This window comes from Schistocerca cancellata, chromosome 8, assembly GCF_023864275.1.
Source record: "Schistocerca cancellata isolate TAMUIC-IGC-003103 chromosome 8, iqSchCanc2.1, whole genome shotgun sequence".
In the NCBI taxonomy this organism is placed as follows: domain Eukaryota; kingdom Metazoa; phylum Arthropoda; class Insecta; order Orthoptera; family Acrididae; genus Schistocerca; species Schistocerca cancellata.
Window position 1 is genome coordinate 198521629 of NC_064633.1, and position 26763 is coordinate 198548391.

At 38.0% G+C, this 26763-nt stretch overlaps 1 protein-coding gene across 1 annotated transcript in view; it reads right to left on the minus strand.

The window, feature by feature from the left end:
• Positions 1-825: 825 nt before the first annotated feature.
• The window catches only part of LOC126095465 (uncharacterized), a 53139-nt gene continuing 27201 nt past the window's right edge, over positions 826-26763 (minus strand). Inside the window, exons 4-8 of the mRNA XM_049910256.1 lie at positions 22695-22898; positions 21708-21822; positions 6273-6423; positions 3006-3085; positions 826-2927 (exon numbers count right to left, since the gene is read on the minus strand). Of these exons, the coding sequence (XP_049766213.1) occupies positions 1618-2927; positions 3006-3085; positions 6273-6423; positions 21708-21822; positions 22695-22898 (1860 nt within the window). The 3' untranslated portion in view covers positions 826-1617. The remainder of the gene's footprint in view (positions 2928-3005; positions 3086-6272; positions 6424-21707; positions 21823-22694; positions 22899-26763) is intronic.

Genomic DNA, 26763 nt, shown 5'->3' on the forward strand with positions numbered 1-26763 from the left:
CACATGAGAATGGTGACTCTATAACACGTAAAACAGAGGTACAAATGCATGGGAGAGTAGTGCTAAACAGGAGCTAGTGCCGCCAAGCGGCGAAAAGGATGTACTCTACTAGTGGTCACACTTTCTACCTTCTATAAACTATGCTTCAGTTATTCTACACAAGTTGCTACTAATGAAATCACTTTGTCCAATTGTGATGCTTCAAGAATAGCATACTTACACCCACAAGTATATACACACTTTTTAATAGGAGGTATGAAAACTTTGTTTCAAGCATGTGACATATTCTATGCTTAAAAAAATTGTATTCATGGAATCCTGCATTGATAACCTGTTTACAATACCTGAGAAGGAAAGTTTCTACGCACCATATAGCGGAGATGCTGAGTCACGATAGGCACAATAAAAAGATTCACAAAATCATAGCTTTCGGCCATTAAGGCCTTTGTCAGCAGTAGACACACATACACACAAGCACACACACACTCACGCAAACGCAACTAGCACACACGTCTGCAGTCTCAGTGAGCTGAAACTGCACTGCTATTGTTACATTCCATCCTGGATTTTCCACTGTTTCATTTTAACCTGTTTACAACATATTTAAATACTTCTTGGAATTATACATTCCCACAAAAAAGCTGTATTACCAAGCAAATGATACCAATTATATGAAATTATTATGCTGCTTTCAAAGAGCATGTTATTAAAGCCAAAAATCAACAACATTTTGCCCTCTCATTCTGTCAACACTTCTGAAAACAAGCATGACTAAGATTAAACAAAACATTCATACATATTTTAATGAATTACTTCTACATAATTAAAACAACAAAATGCTTCATCTATTTACTATATGCAATGTTACATAAACATTAATGTTTTAACAAGTTCATAATTTTTGTTTATTATGTACAAAACTGTATACACATAAAATATTTATAAGTCTCTGTGAATAATTAAATACAAAAATTGAGAAAGTAAAATACTTTGATATTTACAGTCTATGTACACCCAAAACACAATTCACTCAAAACAATCTATCCGCACTAGCGAAAATCAGAAATTCACAAGAACTTGTTGCACATTTCCTCTATAAATATTTATGTACAATATCACAAAATTAGAAACAATTTTATCTGCTGAATGGAATAAATAAGATGCAGTTACTACCCTGCCATAATGAGCAAGACTGTTTAATTACACTATTAAATTAGTTGCTCATGATGTTTCAAAATAAATCAAATTTATGATATACTCTTGATGCCTGTAAATTTGTCTCCTTTGAAAGATACTATGATGGAATAAATTAAAAAACAAACACAAGCACAAAGTATAAAAAAGGTCAATTCACACAATAACAGGATAATATTCTGAAGCACATAAACATGTGTCTGAACAGATACCTTGAAGAAAAGATTAACAATCAAAATCCATATATTACAGACATCACAGAAATTTTCATTGCAGGTACCACACTGTACCACTTCTCTTTATCATAGTGTTCACCTACCTACTGGGGAATTGTATTCAACTGCAGCAATTTTGCTGGACAGTAGCATCACACTTCAGAAGAATGACACAATGTACACAACACTTCAAAAGATGCAAGATGCATTATTGTCTTTCACTGTGGTTTACAGCATCTGAATTACCAGTTGTAGCCAACATACTACCTGTTGTCCATCCAGCTTGTGTAAAAATAGAACCTTGTACTATTCCAGAACTTAAGGTTGACACACTATTTAAATTGAGATGTGGAAGCGTACTGTTCAACTTTAAACTCACTGGTGACACAGGTTCACTCCCGATCTCAGTAGATTTACATATCTGAGGTGAAGGATACACTGGGACAGGGGGTGGACTCAAATACTGTGTATCTGGGGACTGAGATAATACATTGGACTGGATTGCATCAGATATCACAGGAGATTCACAAGGCACATGCCAGCTTGAAACACTGCTCACAGAAGAAGTTGCTTGACACACTGTTGAAGATGGCACAAAATTATCATCACGACTTGCACAAGGTACAGAAAGGATTTGTCCACGTGCATCACTGTATGTTGGAGGTGATCCTGAATAATTTAGTGCAGGTGTAGCAGTTTCAGGAAGTCTCAGAACAGGTGTTGGTATACTTCCAATCTGTCCTGGAACTATTGGTATTGTTTCTCCAGTTTTACCCTTCACATACAGTTTCCCTCCTTCGATCTTAAATATACACTGCCCAGAAGACCTATCCCGTGAAACACTGACTGGCACAATGGTTGGCGGATTCAAATCTTGCTGTATATTCACACCTGAACTACTGGAGGCAACTATCCCATTTAATAAGGAAGATGGCATTGGCTCACAGTTTACCACATTACTATGTAGTCCCAATGTATTCACTACTGACTTTGTTTGTACATCAGGATAAATTATGATATGCTTTTCTGCACTACTAACATTTGGCACTTCTTTGTGACAGGTTTGGTATGTTTCTGGAGTCACTTCGAGATTAGTGGAACAAGAATTTCTTATATCACCAAAGCCACTTTCCTCATCTGATAGACTGATTACTTCCACACCATTTCTTTGGTCCTGATTTAATGCACTCGGCGAGGTTTTATTTAAGGCACTCTTGATCTTGCTACTAAGATTACTGACACTCAGTGTAGTCTGTTCTAAATCTCCAAGCTTTCTTTCTTCAACACTGCTGGAAGCTTGGTCTATTGTCCTAAGATCTGGAGTGCTGCACTGTCTCTCTAATTTAACACTTATATTTTCTGAACCTGAACTACACAACTGCTGATCTTCACATGCACTAAAAGACTGAGTTTGGAACTTTCCACTTCCCATATTTTTGTTTGGATCAAAGTTTTTATTCTGCACACTTTCATCATTTTGTCCAGTTTCTGGCATCATCTGATCATCTGACAGGTAATCTGCAAAGAAATAGAAATGCTGTTAATTGTCTTTATATATTTTACATAAATTGTACCTTATAATTTCAAGGTACTAACCATCCAGATCACTGTCACTACTGGCAATGTCAATAACGGCATCATTTCTATCTGTTTTATCTGTTGAGCCTTCAGTATTGCTGATATGAAAGAAAAAGAGAACTTTAATAAATCTGAAGACAGAGAATTTGTATAAACTTGCTAACAATATGGCTCTTAAATCTGTACTTCACATATAAATAATCATTGAAATTTTCCAAAATAAAATAATTTAGATTAAGCCACTGAGTAAATATGCAGCAAGAAATGCTGTTGTCTTAATCAAGAACAGAAACTTTTCAGATCCCCTTCATTTTCCACATAAATGAAGACACTGAAGATTGTAAAAACATCTTAGTTTCATGACAAGAATTTTAAAACCTCATTGCAGTTGAAGAAGTATGATACCAGATGAAAACTGATCACCAATGACCTCAGAACTCAAACAGAAAAAAATGAATCAAAATGGGTACTTAAGCAGGGACTTTATATCTACAAAGTAAAAATAATATAGATTCAATCCATTTAAAGATTATATTTCACTTATTGTTATTTGATAAATGTAAATATGATTAAGTAAGCCATTTAGTGTAACTGAAGCAGAAGCAACATTATTCAAAGCAGTGGTTTTCCTGCCAATTTACTATGTTGATTTAGCAAGTGTAAGCACAAACAGTGTCAGCAATTCAGTGTTGCTTTATTGTTAAAACAGTCAACAGCTGCTTCTCTTTGTTAATGTATACTGTGATATATTCACAGGGTATCCAGCGACTGATAATTTTCACATTAAAGGTTCTTTACAGGTTTCTCAAGACAATTTTTTTTTCATGTTACCTTTTTCTTAAATCTGAGACTAAAACATCATTAAGTTATTTCTTTAGTAGTACAAATTACAAATAAAAAACTAAAATATTTTTAAAATATTAAATGCTGTAGATCGATTTAAAGGCGATAAAAATGAACAAATCATCTCTTTACATTTTCTATCTCTGCTGAAATCTTTGAGGCTTCATTCTTTTTGAATTCTTTGATTTCATCTTCTTTCATTTGTTCAATAATCATTCCTCCTTCTCTCTTTCACTTTCCTTCATCTTAATGTTTCATACTGCCTTCGTACAAACAATGTGCGTTGCAAAAACAGTATATAAGACTTGAAACTGTCAACTCCATTTGCATCCTGCATTGCGTCGTATAAGTATCTTTGAAAAATAAGACTTTTTCCTGTTTGATTTTCAACTATAATTTTGAAGTTTGATGAAAAGCCTACATTAAAAAAACGGGGGGTGGGGTGGGGGGGTGGATACACTAATTACTTAATACCGATAATTGTGTAAATGCTGCAAAATGAGACATGATTATAAATATCTAAAATTTCATTTGTCTCATCCTGTTTGAATAATTGTTTTACAATCACCTTGATTTAATTTAATTACTACTCAAGGTTATTACTGTCACTCCATTTGTCAAAATGGCCAACTTTTCATTAATACTCAAGGTTATTATTGCTACTACACTCATCAAAATGGCCACGTAAGCATTCACAAGCTACAGATCTATCAACAAAAGATTGCAGATTATCCCACAGCAAAATCGACGGCTAGCTTTAACTTCTTCACCTATGTCAGTCTGTCACCGTCGAGCAGTTGTTCAGCTACACAGACCTGTTCAATGCTTATCAGTACAAGTCATTACTCTTTGTCACTATGATATCCTGTTTTTGACTGCTGCCAACTACAGTGACCTAACGGTTGATACAATAAGTGTTACTACGGGCTTAACGTAATTTCAAATATTATACTTATTACTTCTGTGTGTTTCTACAACTGTGGCTGATCTGTACTTTAACCCACAATTCAAAGCAATGAATTCTACAATTCAAAGCAATGAATTCTCCTGTCTCTCCCCACCTCTGACACATCAGCTTCCTTGGATTCCCACCTCATGTGACAGCTCAACAAATATAAAATAGTTACGAATCACTGTGTAAACATTGGCTCACCAACAGGTAGTATGTGCATAATGTGTAGACCCCCTTTGAATATTTGAATGCTATTTGAAATATGAGAGACAGTTGAAACCGGTAATATATCAATATGTGTACGTACCGAAAAATTTTTAAAACGTCGAAGTATTTAAATAAAATTGAGGTTTTTTGTGGTTTTTTCCAATTTTGAAAATTCTTGGCCTTTTTTCAGGTTTTCAAGATTTCAAGGTTGCTGGACACACTGATTCACTAACCTTATTTCACTTTATGGTGGTCTCTATGGAATATGTGAATGGATCTTTGTTTAAATCAACTCCTTTTTAATCATTAACTGACATCCAAATGATTCTGACAGAGAAGTGTAGGAACATGCTTAAAAAAGCTCTGCATTAAAGATTGCACTCTTACATACTAGATTAATTCTATGGTATTGGTGAACAGGCTTAAAAAATTATAACAAAAAGTGATGCAGGACCAGAGACCATTAATGAGAGTCTTGGGAGGGATGTTCATGACTAGAGCTTCTTCTAAGTCTAATATTGAACTAAGCTCACAGGCCTTAATTAAAAAATTGAAGAAAGAACAGCCTGAATGGCTTTTATCCTAAGGACTTCAAAAACGTCTCTGAATGTGTTACAAAATATTTCAAAGAAACCAATTTATACACCAGTTTACAGCATCAGTGTGACACAAATCTGTCTGTTTGGTGCAATAATATTTCATATTATTTCTTGAGGTCATCTTATTGTTATCTTTCCTTTAATGATCTTTTCTGAACACAGGCTCATGGAACATTGTGTACATGTTTAAGTTTATTTGGTTCTACTTGTTTAACTAGCTCTGAGTAATGAAATCCATCTTCTCACAAACTGTTAGATGCTCTATCAAGATTATGAATATTCAGAAATTTATGCATTTTTATTTATTTGTTATTTACCATCTCTGAAAGAAGATTCCTGGTAACATCCATTATTCTAATGCTGAGGTGCAAATAAAATACTCCAGTAATACATACAAAAATAACAGATGACACTATAAATCGCAAGATAATCCCTTGCATTATCACTCTATAAATAGATTAACAGCCCCAATGTCAAAGAAGTAATAAATAATTCATTAATGAATCCAAAATATCAAAACACATAATTTAATAGATATGTAAAGAAATGGAAGAGAAACGATTTACTGGCAACAAATGGGTACTAAAGTATTAAACAACATTCTTTGATAAGTCACTTATGAGAATGTGACCTTTCATTAAACAATTTTGTCAGTGTCTTGCTAATGCCTTGACGGTTACTTACCGTGATAAAAACAATGGGACTTTGCAAATATTTTCTTTATTATCAGCATCTTCACTTTCAGTTAACTCCACAACAGGTGGGGTGTCATTCACCTCCCACACTTTTTTCAATTCACTGACTATATTTTCTACATCTTCTTTGTATGACATGCCTAGAAATAAAATAATACACCTAAAAATCTGCAGTCACAAAACACACATTTTATAAGCTACATAGCTAATGATATGAAGGAACACAATTAGTCACTGAGTACTGTGTGGAAGTAGTTATTTATGACAGTGGACATCTGGTTTCCATGTAGACTTGTACAAGATCTGTACAAAAAACTAACAAATATTTTTTTTTCATGGACATTTGTAGCATTCTAATAACGTCCTGCTACAATCATGCAGCTGAAGAGACAGAAAAATGTATGGGGAGGTAAAAGGATTTATTCAGTATGTTGAGGGAAACACAAATTTGATTGTGATGGGTAGGGGCCGTAAAATGTATCATCTATTTTTGGCAAAATTCACATCTACTTTTTGTGGTATTTGCATCTTTTTCTGTTGAAATTGTCGCACAAATTTAAAAGTGAAGACAACCAAAGCATTGGTTCTTCGTTTTTCTTCGGAAATGGCTTATGTTTTCTGCATGTGGCTGTATTTGAGATTTCAAAAATTACTGTTTTGTTGAAAAGCAGCAGCATTTTGCTGCCGGTGAACTGAATACGTCTCTGACTTAAGATGTTTCTGGGCATTATTTGTCTTTGCCTGCACAAATTTGATGATTACAAAATCTGCAGACTATTAATTTCGACCTTTCATAGGCACTCATAGCATATGACTTGCATCTGACAACACTACAGATAGGACTGACAAGGCAGTCAGCATAAAAGTAGAACCAAACCTATGGTAACATTATTTTAAGATTACGGGAAGAATTTTGGCACAGTTGAAAAATGTTACAGATTTTGTTTTCCTATCACTATAGCAGAGTGCAGACACTATAGCTATTGTGGCAAATGGCCGTGAGTGTAAACAATGTAGAATTTTAACCAACAGGGGGTGAGCAGTGGACTGGGGAAATGAGTCCTGCCTCCCTTTTGCAGGGCAGCAGCCTATAGCAGAACTGACACATTGTCACAAGAAAATTGATTAAATTTTCTATATTTATATGTTGAAAATAAATCTATTTCGAACTATCTCTGATAAAATAGTTCATCTGTATACAATTCTCAATGAAATGGTATTTATTATGCAATTTCAAGTTTCCACATTTTGAGGCAGAATCATATCTATATTCACATTTACTACAGTTTTTTTTTCTTTGTTCCCTTTGTCCCTGACAGTAGTGAAGACAGCAGTGGCAAAAAGACAAGAAGTAATAATGAAATTATAACACAACACACAACTGCTTGCCACACAGGCAAGGCAATAAGAATCGGACAGGCATGTTTAAGTATATTTAAAAGTAGACTAAGCTTTCGGACAAAGTCCTTCTTCAGAATCAGAAAAACACATTTACTCATAGACGTGCAACTCTCAGACACACAGTTACTGTCATCTCCAGGCACTGAGATCCAACTGTATTAGCACCCAGGGTAACACACTGGCCAGGGGGGCACGCGTGCATATTGTGTGTGCATGAATGTGTGCGTGTGTGTGTTTTTTTTCCTTCTCCCCCCTTCTGCTTCTGAAGAATGATTTTGTTTGACAGCTTAGTCACCCCTTTTCCTAAACCTCACCTGTCCTTTTTCTTCACCCCTCTTTCTTTCCCTTCAACCCTTCTGCTAGAAGAAGGAGCCACTGTCTCTGAAAGCTAGCAAACTTTATATGTGTGTTCTCCTACCATCACTTGACGAATAGATTTTTTTTTTATCTATCGCATTACTTAAATGCACCTGTCTGCCCTCAGTGCCTTCTTTGTGCAGTGAGTAGCAATGTATCATATTTTATTTTGTTGTTACTCCATCGAGGATAATGCACTGTTTGACAGCATCCAAAAATGTGATCCACAGAATTAAAGGAACTTCTGGAGAAAGGAGAAGCAGCTATATGAATATTAAGAAGCCCTAATGGAAGCTAGTAGTAAGTAAAGAGGAAAGACTGACAGGTGGAAGGAATATGTAGGCCTATACAGTGGAAATAAACTTGAAGACAGTATTACAGGGAGTGAATAGAAAGTAGATGAAAATGAGGTGAAATGTACGATACTGCAAGAAGCATCTGACAGATAACTGAAAGACTTAAGTCATGGAGGGAGATGAAGGAAGCAGTTGAAGTAGGCAGCGTTTTCTCAGAATTATTCAGACCTTTGGGACAATCACCCATGATAAAACTATTCAATCTGGTATACAAAATACTTGTGACATTTAAAATATTCTCCAGCTTCTGGAAGAATGTCATAAACATACCTCCAATGAAGGCAGTGAATTTGCTCAACCATCATTTGAAAATGTCATTGTTAAAACACCTAAAGAATTACTTAAAAAAGAATGGAAAGACTGTAAGAAGCTGACATATTGAAAAGTTTGGATCCCAGAGAAAAGTAAGAACACATGAGCATTAGTGACATGATGATTTATCTTAGATGACAGACTGAAGAAAGGCAAAGCCACATTTATGGTAACTGTAGATTTAGAGAAAGCATTTGACAATGTTGACTTGAATACTCTCTTTGAAACTCTAGCGGTAGCAAGGATAATGTACTGGGAAAGAAAGATTGTCAACAACTTGCACAGAAACCAGATTTAAGTTATAACAGTCAAAATACATTAAAGGAAAGCAGTAACTGAGAACAAAGTAAGATAGGATTGTAGCCTATCCCCCATCAGTGCATACAGCAAGCTGTAACAGAAATGAAGGAAGAATTTGAAAAAGAAATTTAAGTTCTGGGAGAAGAAACAAATATGTTAAGACCTCCTGCCAAATTAAAACTGTGTGTCTGATTGGGATTGGAACTTTTGAATGTCTGCTTGTCACAGTTAAATGCTCTACAATTCAGGCATGACTCATGATAAACCCTCACATATTCATCAGTACCTCCTACTTTCCAAACGTCACAGAAATTCTCCTGCAAGCCTTATGGAACTGGCAATCCTCGAAGAAAAGTTATTCCAGAGAACTGGCTTGGTCACAGCCTAAGGGATTGTTTCCAGAATAAAATACTGGAAAAGCTTTATCAGCAAGAGTGTGATTTCATCAGAGATGGCACAAGGCTTGGAAGATCAGTTGGTCAGAAGGGATAATGAGCTCTAAGAGATTATAAGATGAATATAATAAAAAACAAAAACAAGTGTACTGGAATAGAATCAAATTAAACCAGATGGTGCTGAGGGAATTAGATTAGGAAATGAAACACTGAAAGTAGTAGATGAATTTTATTATTTTGGGAACAAAATAACTGACAATGGCATAAATAGAGTAACAAGAAAAGCTTTTATGAAAAACAGAAGTATGTTAACATTTAACATAGATTTAAGTGTTAGTAAGTCTTTTCTGAAAGCATTTGTCTGGAATGTAGCATTAACATGAAATGTAGGAAATAAACAGCACAGACCACAAGAGAATAGAAAGTTTGGAAATGTGGCACTACACAAGAATGCTGAAGGTTGGATGGGCAGATCATGGAAGTAATGAGGAGGTACTGAATAAAATTGGGGAAAAAGATGGTTCAAATGGCTCTGAGCACTATGGGACTTAACATCTATGGTCATCAGTCCCCTAGAACGTAGAACTACTTAAACCTAACTAACCTAAGGACAGCACACAACACCCAGCCATCACGAGGCAGAGAAAATTCCTGACCCCGCAGGGAATCGAACCCGGGCATGGGTGGGGAAAAAGAAATTTGTGGCACAACCCGACCAAAAGAAGGGATCACTTGATAGGACGCATTATGAGGCATCAAGGAATAGTTAACTCGGTAATGGAAGAAAGTATGGGGTCAAAACTGTTGAGGAAGACCAAGGCATGACTACAATCAGATGGTTTAAATGAATGTGGAGTGCAGTAGCTATTCAGAGATGCAGCCGGGAAGTCTTTGTGCTGAAGGTCACAACACAGCAATACTCCCATATATGCTATAGCCTTCAGAACAAACACACCTGCTTTAATTTCTGAACTACTGTTCGTTGAGTAAAATGAACAATATGGTATTTGTCATGTTTTTTTACAACTTGTGATTTACAAGAGCAACAATGCAATGTGAAATTGGGTGAATTTTTAACCTAACACCACTGAGATGGTACTCTAGAGTGAAAGCAGTGTGTGAATAGTTTTCCCAGTTGATCATAAAACAATTGTGTAGCTGAGAACCGTAAGGGCCTAAAGCACACAATCATCAATTTTGAGATTATAACATTTATGCGTGCTACTGTGATCTGTCAGTCTTATGGTGAACCTGCTTTATCCACATCTGTAGACCCACACTGAATATATATGAACATTTACAAAAAGCTGTCTCGCCAATTTCTCAGGTATTCATTGCCATATGGGCCCAAAATGCAAAGCATGATTTTGTTGTTCTGCATTGCTCATCTGTATTCTAGGGTTGAGAACATAATTTGGTATCTACATCATGTGTTGTTGTGGTCTTCAGTCCAGTGACTGGTTGGATGCAGCTCTCCATGCTACTCTTATCCTGTGCAAGCCTCTTCATCTCCAAATAACTACTGCAGCCTACATCCTTCTGAATCTGCTTAGAGTATTCATCTCTTGGTCTCCCTCTATGATTTTTACCCTCCACACTTCCCTCCAATACTAAATTGGTGTCCTTTCAACCAATCCCTTCTTATAGTCAAGTTGTGACACAAATTCCTCTTCTCCCCAATTCTATTCAATACCTCCTCATTAGTTATGTGATCAACCCATCTAATCTTCAACATTCTTCTGTAGCACCATATTTCGAAAGCTCCTATTCTCTGTCTAAACTATTTATCGTCTATGTTTCACTTCCATACATGGCTACACTCCATACAAATACTTTCAGAAACGACTTCCTGACACTTACGAGGTGCATTCAAGTTCTAAGGCCTCCGATATTTTTTCTAATTAACTACTCACCCGAAATCGATGAAACTGGCGTTACTTCTCGACGTAATCGCCCTGCAGACGTACACATTTTTCACAACGCTGACGCAGCGGCGAAGGTCTCTTCAGGAGTCTGTTTTGACCACTGGAAAATCGCTGAGGCAATAGCAGCACGGCTGGTGAATTTGCGGCCACGGAGAGTGTCTTTCATTGTTGGAAAAAGCCAAAAGTCACTAGGAGCCAGGTCAGGTGAGTAGGGAGCATGAGGAATCACTTCAAAGTTGTTATCACGAAGAAACTGTTGTGTAACGTTAGCTCTATGTGTGGGTGCATTGTCTTGGTGAAACAGCACACGCGCAGCACTTCCCGGACGTTTTTGTTGCAGTGCCGGAAGGAATTTGTTCTTCAAAACATTTTCGTAGGATGCACCTGTTACCGTAGTGCCCTTTGGAATGCAATGGGTAAGGATTACGCCCTCGCTGTCCCAGAACATGGACACCATCATTTTTTCAGCACTGGCGGTTACCCGAAATTTTTTTGGTGGCAGTGAATCTGTGTGCTTCCATTGAGCTGACTGGCACTTTGTTTCTGGATTGAAAAATGGCATCCACGTCTCATCCATTGCCACAACCGACGAAAAGAAAGTCCCATTCATGCTGTCGTTGCGTGTCAACATTGCTTGGCAACATGCCACACGGGCAGCCATGTGGTCGTCCGTCAGCATTCGTGGCACCCACCTGGATGACATTTTTTGCATTTTCAGGTCGTCGTGCAGGATTGTGTGCACAGAACCCACAGAAATGCCAACTCTGGAGGCGATCTGTTTAACAGTCATTCGGCGATCCCCCAAAACAATTCTCTCCACTTTCTCGATCATGTCGTCAGACCGGCTTGTGCGAGCCCGAGGTTGTTTCAGTTTGTTGTCACACGATGGAAATGGAAATGAGCGTTTGGCGTCATTGGCCGGGAGGCCCCTCGCGGGGCAGGTCCGGCCGCCTTGGCGCAGGTCTTATTACATTCGGCGCCACATTGGGCGACCTGCACGCCGGATGGGGATGAAATGATGATGAACACAACACAACACCCAGTCCCTGAGCGGAGAAAATCTCCGACCCAGCCGGGAATCGAACCCGGGCCCGGAGGACGGCAATCCGTCACGCTGACCACTCAGCTACTGGGGCGGACTTGTCACACGATGTTCTGCCTTCATTAAACTGTCGCACCCACGAACGCACTTTCGACACATCCATAACTCCATCACCACGTCTTCTTCAACTGTCGATGAATTTCAATTGTTTTCACACTACGCAAATTCAGAAAACGAATGATTGCACGCAGTTCAAGTAAGGAAAACATCGCCATTTTAAGTATTTAAAACAGTTCTCATTCTCGCTGCTGGCGGAAAAATTCCATCTGCCGTACGTTGCTGCCATCTCTGGGACGTATTGACAATGAACGCGGCCTAATTTTAAAACAATGTGCATGTTTCTATCTCTTTCCAGTCCGGAGAAAAAAAATCGGAGGCCTTAGAACTTGAATGCACCTCGTAAATCTATACTCGATGTTAACAAATTTCTCTTCTTCAGAAACACTTTCCTTGCCATTGCCAGTCTACATTTTATATCCTCTCTACTTCGACCATCATCAGGTATTTTGCTCCCCAAATAGCAAAACTCATTTACTACTTTAAGTGTCTCATTTTCTAATCTAATTCCCTCAGCATCACCTGATTTAATTCAGCTACCTTCCATTATCCTCGTGTTGCTTTTGTTGAAGTTCATCTTATAGCCTCCTTTCAAGACACTGTCCATTCAGTTCATCTGCTCTTCCAGGTCCTTTGCTGTCTCTCACGGAATTACAATGTCGTCGGCAAACCTCAATGTCTTTATTTTTTCTCCATGGAGTTTAATTACTACTCCAAATTTTTCTTTTGTTTCCTTTACTGCTTGCTCAGTATACAGATTGAATAACACCAGGGATAGGCTACAACCCTGTCTCACTCCCTTCCCAACCACTGCTTTCCTTTCATGCCCCTCGGCTCTTATAACGGTTTCTTTCGCTCCCTGTATTTTACACCTGTCACCTTCAGAATTTCCAGTCAACATCATCAAAAGCTTTCTCTATGTCTACAAATGCAAGAAAAGTAGTTTTGCCTTTCCTTAATGTATGTTCTAAAATAAGTTGTAAGGTCAGTATTGCCTCGCGTGTTCCAACACTTCCACAGAATCCAAACTGATCTTCCCCAAGATCGGACTCTACCAGTTTCTCCAATTGTTTGTAAAGAATTTGTGTTAGTATTTTGCAACCACGACTTATTAAACTGATAGCTTTGTAATTTCCCAGCTGTCAAGACCTGCTGTCTTTGGGATTGGAATTATTGTATTCCTCTTGAAGTTTGAGGGTATATCACCTGTCTCATACATATTGCTCACCAGATGGTAGAGTTTTGTCACGGATGGCTCTCCCAAGGCTATGAATAGTTCTAATGGGACTTAGGTCTTTCAGTGCTCTATCAAATTCTTCAAGCAGCATCATATCTTTCATTTCATCTTCATCTACATCCTCTTCCATTTCCATTCCCTCAAGTATATCACCTTTGTAAAGACACTCTATACACTCCCTCCACCTTTCTGCTTTCCCTTCTTTGCTTAGGATTGGTTTTCCATCTGAGCTCTTCGTATTCATACAGGTCGTTCTCTTTTTTCCGATGGTCTCTTAAATTTTCCTGTAGGCAGTATCTATCTTACCTCTGGTGATATAAGCTTCCACATCCTTATATCTGTCCTCTAACCATTCCTGCTTAGCCATTTTGCTCTTCCTGTCAATCACATTTTTGAGATGTTTGTATTCCTTTTCACCTGCTTCATTTACTGCTATTTTATATTTTCTCCTTTCATCAATTAAATTCAATATCTCTTCTGTTAGCCAAGGATTTCTACTAGCGCTCTTCTTTTTATCTTCTTGATCCTCTGCTGCTTTCACTATTTCATCTCCCAAAGCTCCCCATTTTTCTTCTACTGTATTTCTTTGCCCTGTTCTTGTCAATCATTCCCTAATGCTCTCTCTGAAACTCTCTACAACCTATGGTCCTTTCAGTTTATCCAGGTCCCATCTCCTTAAATTTCTACCTTTGCAGTTTCTTCAGTTTTAGTCTACAGTTCATAACCAATAGATTGTGGTCAGAGTCCACATCTGCCCCTGGAAATGTCTTACAATTTAAAACCTGTTTCCTAAATCTGTGTCTTACCATTATATAATCAATCTGATACCTTCTATTATCTCCAGGCTTCTTCCATGAATACAACCTTCTTTCATGAATCTTAAACCAAGTGTTAGCTATGATTAAGTTATGCTCTGTGCAAAATTCTACCAGGCGACTTCCTCTTTCTTTCCTTACCCCCAGTCCATATTCACCTACTACTTTCCCATCTCTTCCTATTCCTACTATTGAATTCCAGTCCCCATTGACTTTTAAATTTTTGTCTCCCGGAACTATCTGAATAATTTCTTTTATCGCATCATACATTTCTTCAATCTCTTCATCATCTGCGGAGCTAGTCAGCATATAAACTTGTACTACAGTTGTAGGTGTGGGCTTCATGTCTATTTTGGCTACAATGATGAGTTCACTATGCTGGTCATAGCAGCTTATCTGTGTTTCAATTTTTTAAATTCATTATTAAACTTACTCCTGCATTACTATTACTTCACTTTGTATTTATAGCCCTGTATTCACCTGACCAAAAGTCTTGTTCCTCCTGCCACCGAATGTCACTAATTGCAATTATATCTACCTTTGACCTATCCATTTCTCTTTTTAAATTTTCTAATCTACCTGCCTGATTAAGGGATCTGACATTCCTAGCTCCCATCAGTAGAATGCCAGTTTTGTTTCTCCGGATAATGATGTCCTCCTGAGTAGTCTCCGCCCAAAGATCTGAATGGGGGACTATTTTACCTCCGGAATATTTTACCCATGAGGACACCATCGCCATTTAACCATACAGTAAAGGTGCATGTCCTCAGAAAAATTATGGCTGTTGTTTCCCCTTGTTTTCAGCCGTTCGCAATACCAGCTCAGCAAAACCATAATGGTTGATGTTACAAGGCCAGATCAGTCAATCATTCAGACTGTTGTCTGTTGTCCCTGCAACTACTGAAGAGACTGTTGCCCCTCTTCAGGACCCACACATTTGTCTGGCCTTTCAACAGATCCCCCCCCCCCCCCCCCCCCATTGTGGCTGCACGGCTATCTGTATCGCTGAGGCATGCAATGCTCCCCACAAATGGCAAGGTCCATAGTTCATGGGGGGCTACATCATGTATGTAGCAGTAATCAATACACACTATAAAAGTAAGTGTACACTGTGCATGCTGCTAAAACTCAGAAGCGAGTCCCGTACAATTAAGGAAGTTATTATGATGTGATAGCCCTCTATCCCCCATCCATGAAGAAGGTTCCCTTTTTTACCTGAAGGATGTGCTTTTGAAAATATAAGAGCTGGGAAGTTTCGCACACGAGAAAATTCTCGAACATTCGAGAGTACTCAAGAGCATTCCACAACATTCCAGAGTGTTCCATAATGATCCAGGGTGTTCTGGAATGTTTGGAAATAGCCTGGAATATTTGGGAAGATTCCAGAATGTTTGGGACAACCCGGAACATCCCGTATCATTGTGGAGCATTCCAGAATACTCTCGAATGTTGTGGAATGTTCTGGAACGTCATGGACGATTCAAAGCCTTTATGGTATGTTAAGGAATTCGCCATTGGTAATGACCAGTTGTGGATTCGAATATCAGTTCCTTATAAGTGAAAAGGGAGGAACCAAAAAAGTAGCGCAGTGAGTGTCAGCAGCCAAAGTAATACAGTGACTGGAAATAAATTGAAAGTAAAGTGTGTAAAGTGTACTTAAAGTATGTGTTAATAAAAATTTGATTTGATTTATCTCCAGATAATGCCTATAAGTAAAATAGGAGGTCTTGCCAATTCTGATGCAGAACGTCAAAAACAAAAAGAACAGCGAAAAACAGACAGAGAGCATGAAGCACATTTAAGTTCCTAACAAACAACAATGAGCACCTTGAGAAGTGGAGGAACCGTAGAACAACGGAATAAACAGATTGAAGACTCAAGAATTGCAACACAATCTTATAAGATAGCAAACTCAAGCCAGCCAAGAAAATATCACCCTATGTGAAGTGCGGACAAGGACAATTAAACAGTACAACCTAATAATTGAAGCATTCCACCATGATCTGATGAAAGAATATAACAAACACAAACACATCATAATCAGAAAATAGATAAAGTCCGCCAATTATGCAACACAAAAAAATTCATTGAGAAACACCAGGATTCCATTTTCCCAACACAGCATGAGACTTTAAACTAAGACTTTCACTAAACTAGACCCTTTGAGAACCAGAAAGGAATTTGTGTATCAGTACATAACCACACAGAAAACATAGAATGTACAGTGACAAACATTCTGAATGCTATAGTTTTAACTAACTCAGGGTGTATATGTGGACAAGGAAAAATAATTCCTGGATTTTTCCCAGGTAAAAATACACTTTATCCCGGGTGAAAACACACTTTTTCCGTGTTACGTGACATATACTTTCCATCAGAACTGTAAAACTTATCAATCCTTTGAATGGTTATGGTTTTATACACTGGTGTAGAATTTCCCGTCACTTTAGAAAACAAAACTCATGGGAAAAAACACGTTTTGGAAAGATCTTTGATGTGCAATAACATGTACACTGCATATTTTCGTATTACGATAGTTTAAATTCAAATTCCACTAAACACCGCATGTTATTTTCCCCAGCATCGAAAACGAGATTGTGATGCGCTTTTGTAAGCCAGTCATAGCTCATGTCACGCGGTCTCGCCAGTCGATGACAGCAGATATTCAGAGCACAGGACACGTGATGTAGTCAGCCATTAGCAACATCACTGTTAAGTACCATGAACACACAAACAGGAAAAGTTAATGGTTTAAATTAATACACATAGTGTTGCTACGAGAAAAGCAAAGCTTTCACATATAATGTGAATTGCTTGTGTTACTCTTTATGATACATCACACAAATGTGCCAGTAAAATTTTGAATAACAACATAAATGTCTGATCTTTTGGGTTTGAAATTCTTCTAAATGGCTCATCATCAAAGAGTTTATTTTTAAATGAGCGTAAAACGCTCTGTGGTTTAAGAAATTTGTCGAACATTCTCACACATAGTTAATCTTGCGTTGTTGTTGTTGTGGTCTTCAGTCCTGAGACTGGTTTGATGCAGCTCTCCATGCTACTCTATCCTGTGCAAGCCTCATCATCTCCCAGTGCCTACTGCAGCCTACATCCTTCTGAATCTGCTTAGTATATTCATCTCTTGGTCTCCCACTATGATTTTTACCCTCCACGCTGCCCTCCAGTACTAAATTGGTGATCCCCTGATGCCTCAGAACATATCCTACCAACCGATCCCTTCTTCTAGCCAAGTTGTGCCACAAACTCCTCTTCTCCCCAAATCTATTCAATACCTCCTCATTAGTTATGTGATCTACCCATCTAATCTTCAGCATTCTTCTGTAGCACCACATTTCGAAACTAACACTTTTCAAACCACCATTCACAATATTTTCCCGCGATCTGTTAGAAACAGGTTTGTTCCAGCAGTTGCTAGAGAGCACCAGATATCAGGCGTCACTGCACTTGCACATCTACGATGATATAGGAAGGCTGTATGTCCGTACGTGTAAAACATTGAAAGATCTTACATTATGTCATAAAGGAAACAAGACATCAGAGGATAATCCAAGAGCATTGGAATTTCGTGAACAATACTAAAATGCATAATTCAGCTTAAAGTGCACATCTGTATGTCCAGATTCCCAATGAAGTAGGGCTTGACCTGATATTAAGCTTTTCAGTGAGGTTTTCGGAATGTAAATTTTCTTGGAGTACCAGTACTGTATTATCTCGTGTTTGGTTCTTGATTGTGGCATAATGCCATACGTGCTACAGGATGAAAACATGCACTTGAAACAACAAACAGTTGAAACTAGCTAATAGTGTGGAATCACTTTGTTTCAAATAAACTGACCACCTCAGTGGAAAAGATTAATAAAAGCTAAATTTCTGTAGCAAACTCACCAAAAGAACTTCAGTATTCTGCAAGGTGATTAGTGCAAATAACACATTTTAGCCTTCTGTAATTATGTGAATATATTTTAATTCACTTGTTAGCTCCCGGCCACAGAAATCCGTTCTGATTTTATTTGATGTGAGAGCAGTAAATGAAGAGGAAACAGCAAAATCACTAAACATGGGTCACATGGAGACTACCCACCTCCCCACTACATCTCAGATTGCTCTGCACATCAGCCCCGGATTGACAACATTTCCGAACTGGGGCAATACTAGGTAGTGCCCCCCCCCCCCCCCCCCCCCAAGAGCTTATGAGATAGGACTTTTCAAAAATATGTTCATTTTGTAGCACACATCTTTCTGAAAAGTTTGATACATAAAACATATATGTTCAAGGAAATGTAAGACATGTTATTTGGTCTTAGGTGGGCCAAAGTGCAGCGCCATGCCTCTTCACACGGTATTCTTCTATTGTAGATCACTGTATTTCGTTCTGTGGAATTCAAACATGTATAGTTTGTAATGAATGCCATCAAACTATATTCAGGACAGGTTTGACATCCTAACCCTCTTTAAAAAAAACTTGCAATTCATACTGGATGGGATTATTTGTAACCAGAAGGACAAGAACTCTTCAGAAAATTTGCACTCTTTATTGCCTATTAGCTAATAACCTGCTGTTTTGTGTGACATAAAATTAAATATGGGATACATAAAACCAGTAAAGACAAGAGATGAGCAAAACAGTAGACATTTCTTCAATCCTTAGGTCCTAGCAATTTTCTCTCTCTAATCTTGCTACAGCTTTACATGGCGTGCTTTCCTTTCTGTGAAAGAATCTATTACATCATCAAAGTTTGTCAAATGTTTGCTACGTGAAAAATTGAAATTTCGTTGTCTAATACTGGAAAAGCTATTAATGCAAATAGTACCCAAGACTGGTGCGGTTTCTCAATCTGATTATGTCTATTTTGTCACTGTCTGCTCGATAAAACGAAATAAGCCTTTCTAATATTGCACCCATTGTAACATACATCAAATAAACGAGACTGTTTTGGCACAAATGGTAATCTTTATAACACAACAGAATATAATTCAGGAAGTAGGAATATCAAATGTCCTCTGTCCCTAGATCGAGGCCTGCTGTGCATGGGTAAATCTGGCAGGTTGGGAGCACCAGTAAGATTCCGGGTAGCGTCTGGTTGCTTGCTGCTACTGCTTATACAACTAACAGCCACACTTCTGTATCCAGAAGTGAGAGAAGGTACTACTCATATGCGACTCAACTGTGCGTGCGCAAGAGCCCACTCGCAACTGCTCAAACAAATCTAATGTATAAAAGTTTTGACCTCACGCTCATCGGAGACAATTTGTTGTTATGAAGCACTGCATAGTCTTACTAAGGCCTTCGACACATTTTGCTGTTGGCAGATGCTTATATGAGAACTGTGTTCTGTTGCTGTTTACGGCGCATTCCCTTTGCAACCTAAGTTTTACTTTAGTTTTTTCTCTCGTTCGTGTTTCATTGCTGCAGTATTATTCTGCAGTAGCAAAATACAGTAATATCCTTTGTTAGAGTACCGGTTCTTACAAGTCAAAACTACAAAAATTTAACTGAAAACTAAAATAATGAAAAATTCCCAGAATTCTAAAAAATTCCATGATTTTCCCAGTTTTCTCCCAGATGAAAAAATTCCTGGGTTTTCCCAGATCTCCAAGATGTCCCGTGTTGTATACACCCTGTAAGTTGATTGTAAAATAAGTTAGAGTGAACTTATCTACACTGAAACAACGCATCATTAACGAAAAGCAAAAAATTAAAAACAGAAACCTCTGTAATAAGTTGAATATCTTATACTTTTTGTAATCATGGATACCACTCAAGTATGCACAAAGAAGAAGATAAAAAGAGTTAAGTAAGTGTTGGTAAGTTACATCAGGAATTTACATGTAAGAAAGCAACATGGTTGCAAAGAAAAGAAATGCTTGCAATAAGAATCAAAGCTTGAAGAAAACAGAATCTACAACATTGCCAAAAATGTACCAGCATGAGAGTCACTTTAATTTAAGGCCACAAAATGTTTTGGTTATTTTTTCCTGAACTCTCCTTTTCCCGCATATGTAGATGTGGATAAACATGAATAAATTTTTTGCAACTTTACCTACTACTTCTATGTGCAAGATAAATGAAAGCCAAGCACTCACCTATAGCTGACTGGTGTGTGACACATATAAACACGCAACAGAAAATTATTATTTATACTAGCTTTTAAACTTTTTCTCTCTCTATAGTGGAAGTACACACATTTACATGCACAATGACACAAACACCCAAATGTACACACCTGTGGCCACAGTGAGACTGTTGATTATCTGCTAGGGGCACATGGAGGTGGGAAGGTGGTAGGGAAGGTCATGTGATGCAAAGAAGGGTAGTGGGATAGTGTAAGGCAGATCTTTCCACAGATGACTCAGCACCTGCATGAAAAGGCAAAAGGAGATCAGAAGGTAGGGCATATAAGAGAAGGAGAGAGGTAAAAGAGAGGGGAGGAAAGAAAAGGAAGGTAGATATGAGGAGGGAGGGAAGAGAGAGAGATAGAGGGACAGAAAAGGGGGTAGAGGGGGAGGTTTAAGGGAGGGAGGGAGGGGAAGAGGAAGAGGGGGGGGAGAGGGAAACAGAGAGAGAGAGAAAGCCCACATGGGAAGAGGGTAAAAAGAGTGATGGTGAAGTCACTGTTTAAGCCATTTGTGTTATGATCTGCTGCATTTTTGGCAACTGGATGGTGGAGTTTTAGGTTTGCATTTTCCCTTCTGTCTTCTGTCAATACCATTCCTTCCCCCTCCAGATCATGTACTGCCTCCTCCCGACACACTTCCTACTCTCTCCCCAAGTGGGCATTCTCTCTCCCTCACTCACCCCTTTTCCGTATCTCTCCCTTTCTCTCTTCTCTCCCTGCCTCTTTCCTCATCTCTATCTTTGTCTCCTCCCTGTCCCTACTTCTTATATGTTCCACCTAACTCCTTTCATCTTGTTGTGCAGCCACTGAGTCATCTGTGGATAGACACTATCCCACTACCCTCTCCTCGCCTTGTGTATCCTTCTCTACCCCCTCCCAACCTCCATCTGTCCAGGCAGCTGCTATCAATAATCAGTTTTAATTGAATTTACAATAACTTTTCCAATTAAACAATCATGATTCACATGTCAAACTAAAAATATAAGTTCATTTATGTCAGATCACCTAAGCTAGATGAACGATTACTTACGCATCACATCCTTGTACATACGCTTCAATAAAGACTGTTTCTTGTTCTTCAACTGATTCTTTTCAAATGAAAGTTTCACAAAATCTGCCTCAAGTTGTCTAATTTCTTCTCTGGCCTAGTAAAACAGAAATAGTAAAATTAATGTAAAGTCACTACTTGTATATTTTTCCTTCCTTTAAATTACTGGGATACTTCTGTCATATCTATTATTAAAGTTATATAATAAATATTTATATAGTGCAGGCCTAAAACAATTTCATGACTGAAATAAGTTTTGAACTTTCTCCTTCGGAGATATGTATAACTTGCTCTAAAATGCAACAAATCTGACAACACTTCATTAAACTACTACTCTGTGTCAGAAAAAGTTATTATCAACAATTAAGTACAAAATTAGATATAACAAAGTTACATATTTTCTTTTCACAATTCTTGTTAATTTGAAAAAAGTTTTTCAGCGTTTATTTCTGTGCAGCATGTATATTCAGTCTCAGGAATAACTGTAAACTGCCACAATAATTTATTGATGCACAAATATGATGCAGCTTCATAGCTGTAAATGAACTACTTTTGAAGATATCACTTAAAGTCACATTATGGATGAAGACAAGACAAAATGTAATTTTACTAGTAACATGAAAAAGGTATTTCCAGAATGAGATTTTCACTCTGCAGCGGAGTGTGCGCTGATATGAAACTTCCTGGGAGTCTCGGTCGGGCACACAGTTTTAATCTGCCAGGAAGTTTCATGAAGAAGGTAACTTTATTTAAGACAACATGTTAACAAAAAATAAATGGAATTCTTTAAGCCTTCAGGATACATGCCACATTATGAAAAATGAAGTTACACAAAAGTGACAAATACATTCTGTATTATTATTACCATGAAGGACAATGCAATAATGTTCGGACAGCATTCTTTTTTCTCTCTCTCTTTTTTTTTCTTTTTTGTTTTTAAGAGAAAAATAAATAAATAAAAGGACTTACTTTCCTGAGAAGCTGCAACTTTGACATATGGCCAGAATCACTTTGATCAAGAAGCACACGACCAATAACATTGAAACCTTCCATAACATCTCGCCGACGAAGCTTCTCTTTCAGTTTGTGCAGAAGTGAATTCTTCAGCCCATATGCTGCAGCATTATTGTACTTCATTTCATACAAATCAAAGACGCCTACGACTGTCATCACCTGCAATAAATAAAATTCAAAGTTATATGGAAAAAAAAGTCATGTAATTACAATGAACATATATAATGCTGCCCTCAGCAACAATTCAGGTGTTCCAATGTTCCACTTACTACAAGGCATGTCTGGAAAGGGAGTATCATTTTAGAAGAAACTTATAAAAACATTTTTTTAAACCAAAATTTATTTTTATAAGAAAGAGCATTTCTTAAACCATGTTTCTACAAAGATGCCTACAGTGTTCAGACATCTGTCATAGTGGGAAACCAACTTTTCTATGCCTTCTTTATAAAAAGATGCCACACGTGGATAAAGCCAGGAATGAACTGCATTTTTTGCGTCGCCTGGATGCCAGAGTACCTTCCTCCAAATTCATGCTACAAGTTCAGAAACAATTGGTAGTCAGAAGGTGCAACAGGGGCTGTACAATGAGAGATCGCACTGCTCCCAACCAAATTGTTGAGTAAGGTTTCGAGTGACAACAGCAGAATGGGAACGTACATTTTCATGACCCAACACAATATCTTGACTGAGCTTTCCATGCCTTTTGTTTTGAACAAGCACGCCGAAGTTTTCTCAACATTTCATAGTATCGTACTGCACTGACTGTTTCACCTCTGGGAAACATCTAAACAAGCAGAATGCCCTGTCTATCCCAGAACCCAGTGCACACATGATTTTTTTGTGTTGAAAATGTTGTTTTGATTCTGGAGTGACATAACAAACTCAAACTGTATTTAAGAACTTATCTACCTTATCATTGTATAGAGTAAGAGATGTCAAACACTGCCAAGTTGCTTCGTTTTGCAGACATCTGTAAGCATTTTCGGAACCCACCAGGAATAGTATTTGGAAAAATTTAAGTGATTTGTTATGGTCTCAAGCAAAATAATTTTTGAAATTTGTGAAAACTCATCACAAAGCATTCTTATTGTTAACCATCTGTTTTCTCGAATTTCTTCATTCACTTTCTCAACCAAACCACCACTGACAACCGAGGACTGTCCACTGTGTGCTTGGTCACGAACATTGGTTCATCCGTCATTAAACTGTCTCGTCCACTTTCTCACTATTCCATCAGTCATTATATTTTCACCATAAATCCCTACAAGTTGACATCGAATTTCAGCTGGCTTAACATTCTTTGCATTTAAATACCGTATAACAGTGCGCACTTCACAGTTGACAGGCTCAGATAAACAGTGGGCACTTCACAGTCGACAGGTTCAGATAATGTCTTACACATTTTGAACAATCACTAACAAATATGAACACAATCCAGCTGTAAGGGCATCAGTGAAAAAACAATGGACCAGAGAGACATGTGTGAATGTGCAGCTTTGCGACACTAGTGCTGTGGTGGTGATAGAACAAAATGGTACTTACTCTCCAAACATGCCTTCTATTTAATGCTGGCATTAGCATTAGAGAAATGGAGTTCACGTGACTATGAATCATGGGTGAAAGGTGACACATGAGTCATGTAGATTTTATGTTTCTATGCACAGGGCAGCATTGGGAGAGATTGCTCATAGCAACTTTTCTGAACTGACACAGTTAGCATAAAATCACAATTAGACTGAATGAAGAAAGACAAATATTTTACATTCATATCTCTCTCTCTCTCTCTCTCTCTCTCTCACACACACACACACACACACACACACACACACACACACACACACACACAGAGCATAAAAAATATTCATAGCAATACGAAATATCTAAGAATGAGAAACGACTAAGGGACTTTGCAGGGCCACTTAATCATCCACGAGTTCAACAGGTGAGAGATACAAGTACCAATCGGTTATTGTGTGGAAACACGAGCAGCTAGAAGGTGAATGGTAATGGTAACAGGTACAGAATGACCTGAATCATGGACAAATATTGTCCCACCACCCTCAGTATTCTCACAATCTGTATTATCCTTCATGATGATGATGATGATATGGCCTTTAAACGTACAGTTGCAGAAGGTCTGAAATATGCCTGTTGTATGCCTAATCATAAGGGGTTATTCTGTGCTGAAAACTTGGCTTCCTCCATAAGTGTTCTTAAACTCTTCTCATTCTGTTGCAGTACAGCAGCAACTAAATGGAAGGGACTTTTTTTTCCCCACGTGTCTTGTTTTTAGTTATGCCTGTTGGTCAGTGAGTGGAGAGGTAAGAGACTTGCCACTTCTCCAGCACACATTTCCAGTTCCCTTTCTGACTAATCATTGTTGGGTTAATACTAACGTCTTCCTATCTGAGAGTCTCAGGCTATCTCAAGCTAGGTGTCTTTGAATTTTGCTTGTTCTTTGGTGTGGATTCTGCCTTTTGCAATAGTGATGTAGGCTGTCTCGAAAGGATTGAACTACTTTGGGCATATAGCTTTGTGATAAGGGTTGTCTCTATAATTTTTGGCAACCTCTGCTGGAAATGGGTTAGGGCTAGCCACAGGCTTCGGAACAAGGGCATTGTTGTATATAAATCTACACATATACAAGTCTAAGCCAATATCTATTGTCTTTGTCTGTATAGTAGCCATGACCTTTACTACAGCTTTTCTTGAAGTGGTAGCAAAAGAAATTGAGAAAACAGTAGCCTGCATTTCTTTATATTCTTTACTTTCTTGGAATATGAAAGTTTCTTGGTCACTTCAATTTTCTCTCTTTTGGAAAATACCTGCTCCAAGCAATGTGATTCCATAAGCAATTTTCACAAAAGTCTTTCACTGAACACAATGGCCCTGCTTCTTGGACATCTTTAACATTTATAACATACAGTCTTTTGTGCTCTGCAAGGATAAACAAACTGAATGTTAGGATGAACGTGGCAGACTTCTAAAGCTAACCACTCACTCTCTTCTTCATATTTCTAACTTCTATTTCATCTTCCATTTCCCATACTTTTTGCAGTTCAGCACTGTCCATATCGATGATGACTTGGCAACATATGATACCCTTACTGAATTTGACAGTGCCGTGCTTCACTACTTGATATGTCATAAAAACTAAAATTCTTTGACGCACAACTGTCGCTTGGCAAGACAGCAGTTTCGACCAATAGTGTTCTGCTGCAAAGTCATTCAACAGATTTTACAGTTCCATCAATGATGAAGAGAGGGGGGTTCTTTCTCAATTTACACCTGTTTTCTCTTTGCCACACAAATGTTCTGACACTGATGTGCCCTTTTCCAATTATCAAAGTTTGATTTTGGTAATGCAGTTCTGGGGAGGTGAGGGGCAGTTATGTAAAAGCCCTCTTAGTTTTATAGGTATAAGTAATTTCTAATGGCTGCCCATAGCACTGCAACATTTGTTCTGTGTTTGAGATGCAGTTAAGCCTAGATACTTACATGCTAAAACACACAACATTGCCTGAAACTGTGTTTCTGGGGAAAGTATTACATGGAACTGAAAAATAAAGCATGGGGAAACAAATAAATAAGAAATCGGAAATTTTTGAACTGTAATGCTATACAAGAATGCTAAAATGCAATGAGGGCCAGTAAAATAACAACGAGAGATGTTAAAAGTAATATATGTACAAAGACCAGAGGAAGGAACACTTCTCCATACACATATACACTCCACCGAACACTACACAGTGCAGGGCACTGAGTGGTTCATACCAATGTTTGCCATGTTCTGACCTATTCATTTGACACATAAAGCAAGGGGAAAATTACTGTGTAAGTGGCTCCATGTGTACCTTCTTATTACCAAGAAAAATGGTACAGAAGCTGAAGCACTTTATTTGCATGAGGAAGGAGTGGGGTTCTAATCCGTGTCCACATTTAAATTTTAAGATGTTTCCCTAAATCAATTAGGGCAAATGATGGAATGGTTCTTTCCCCATCTTTGTTCTTTCTGAGATAATTC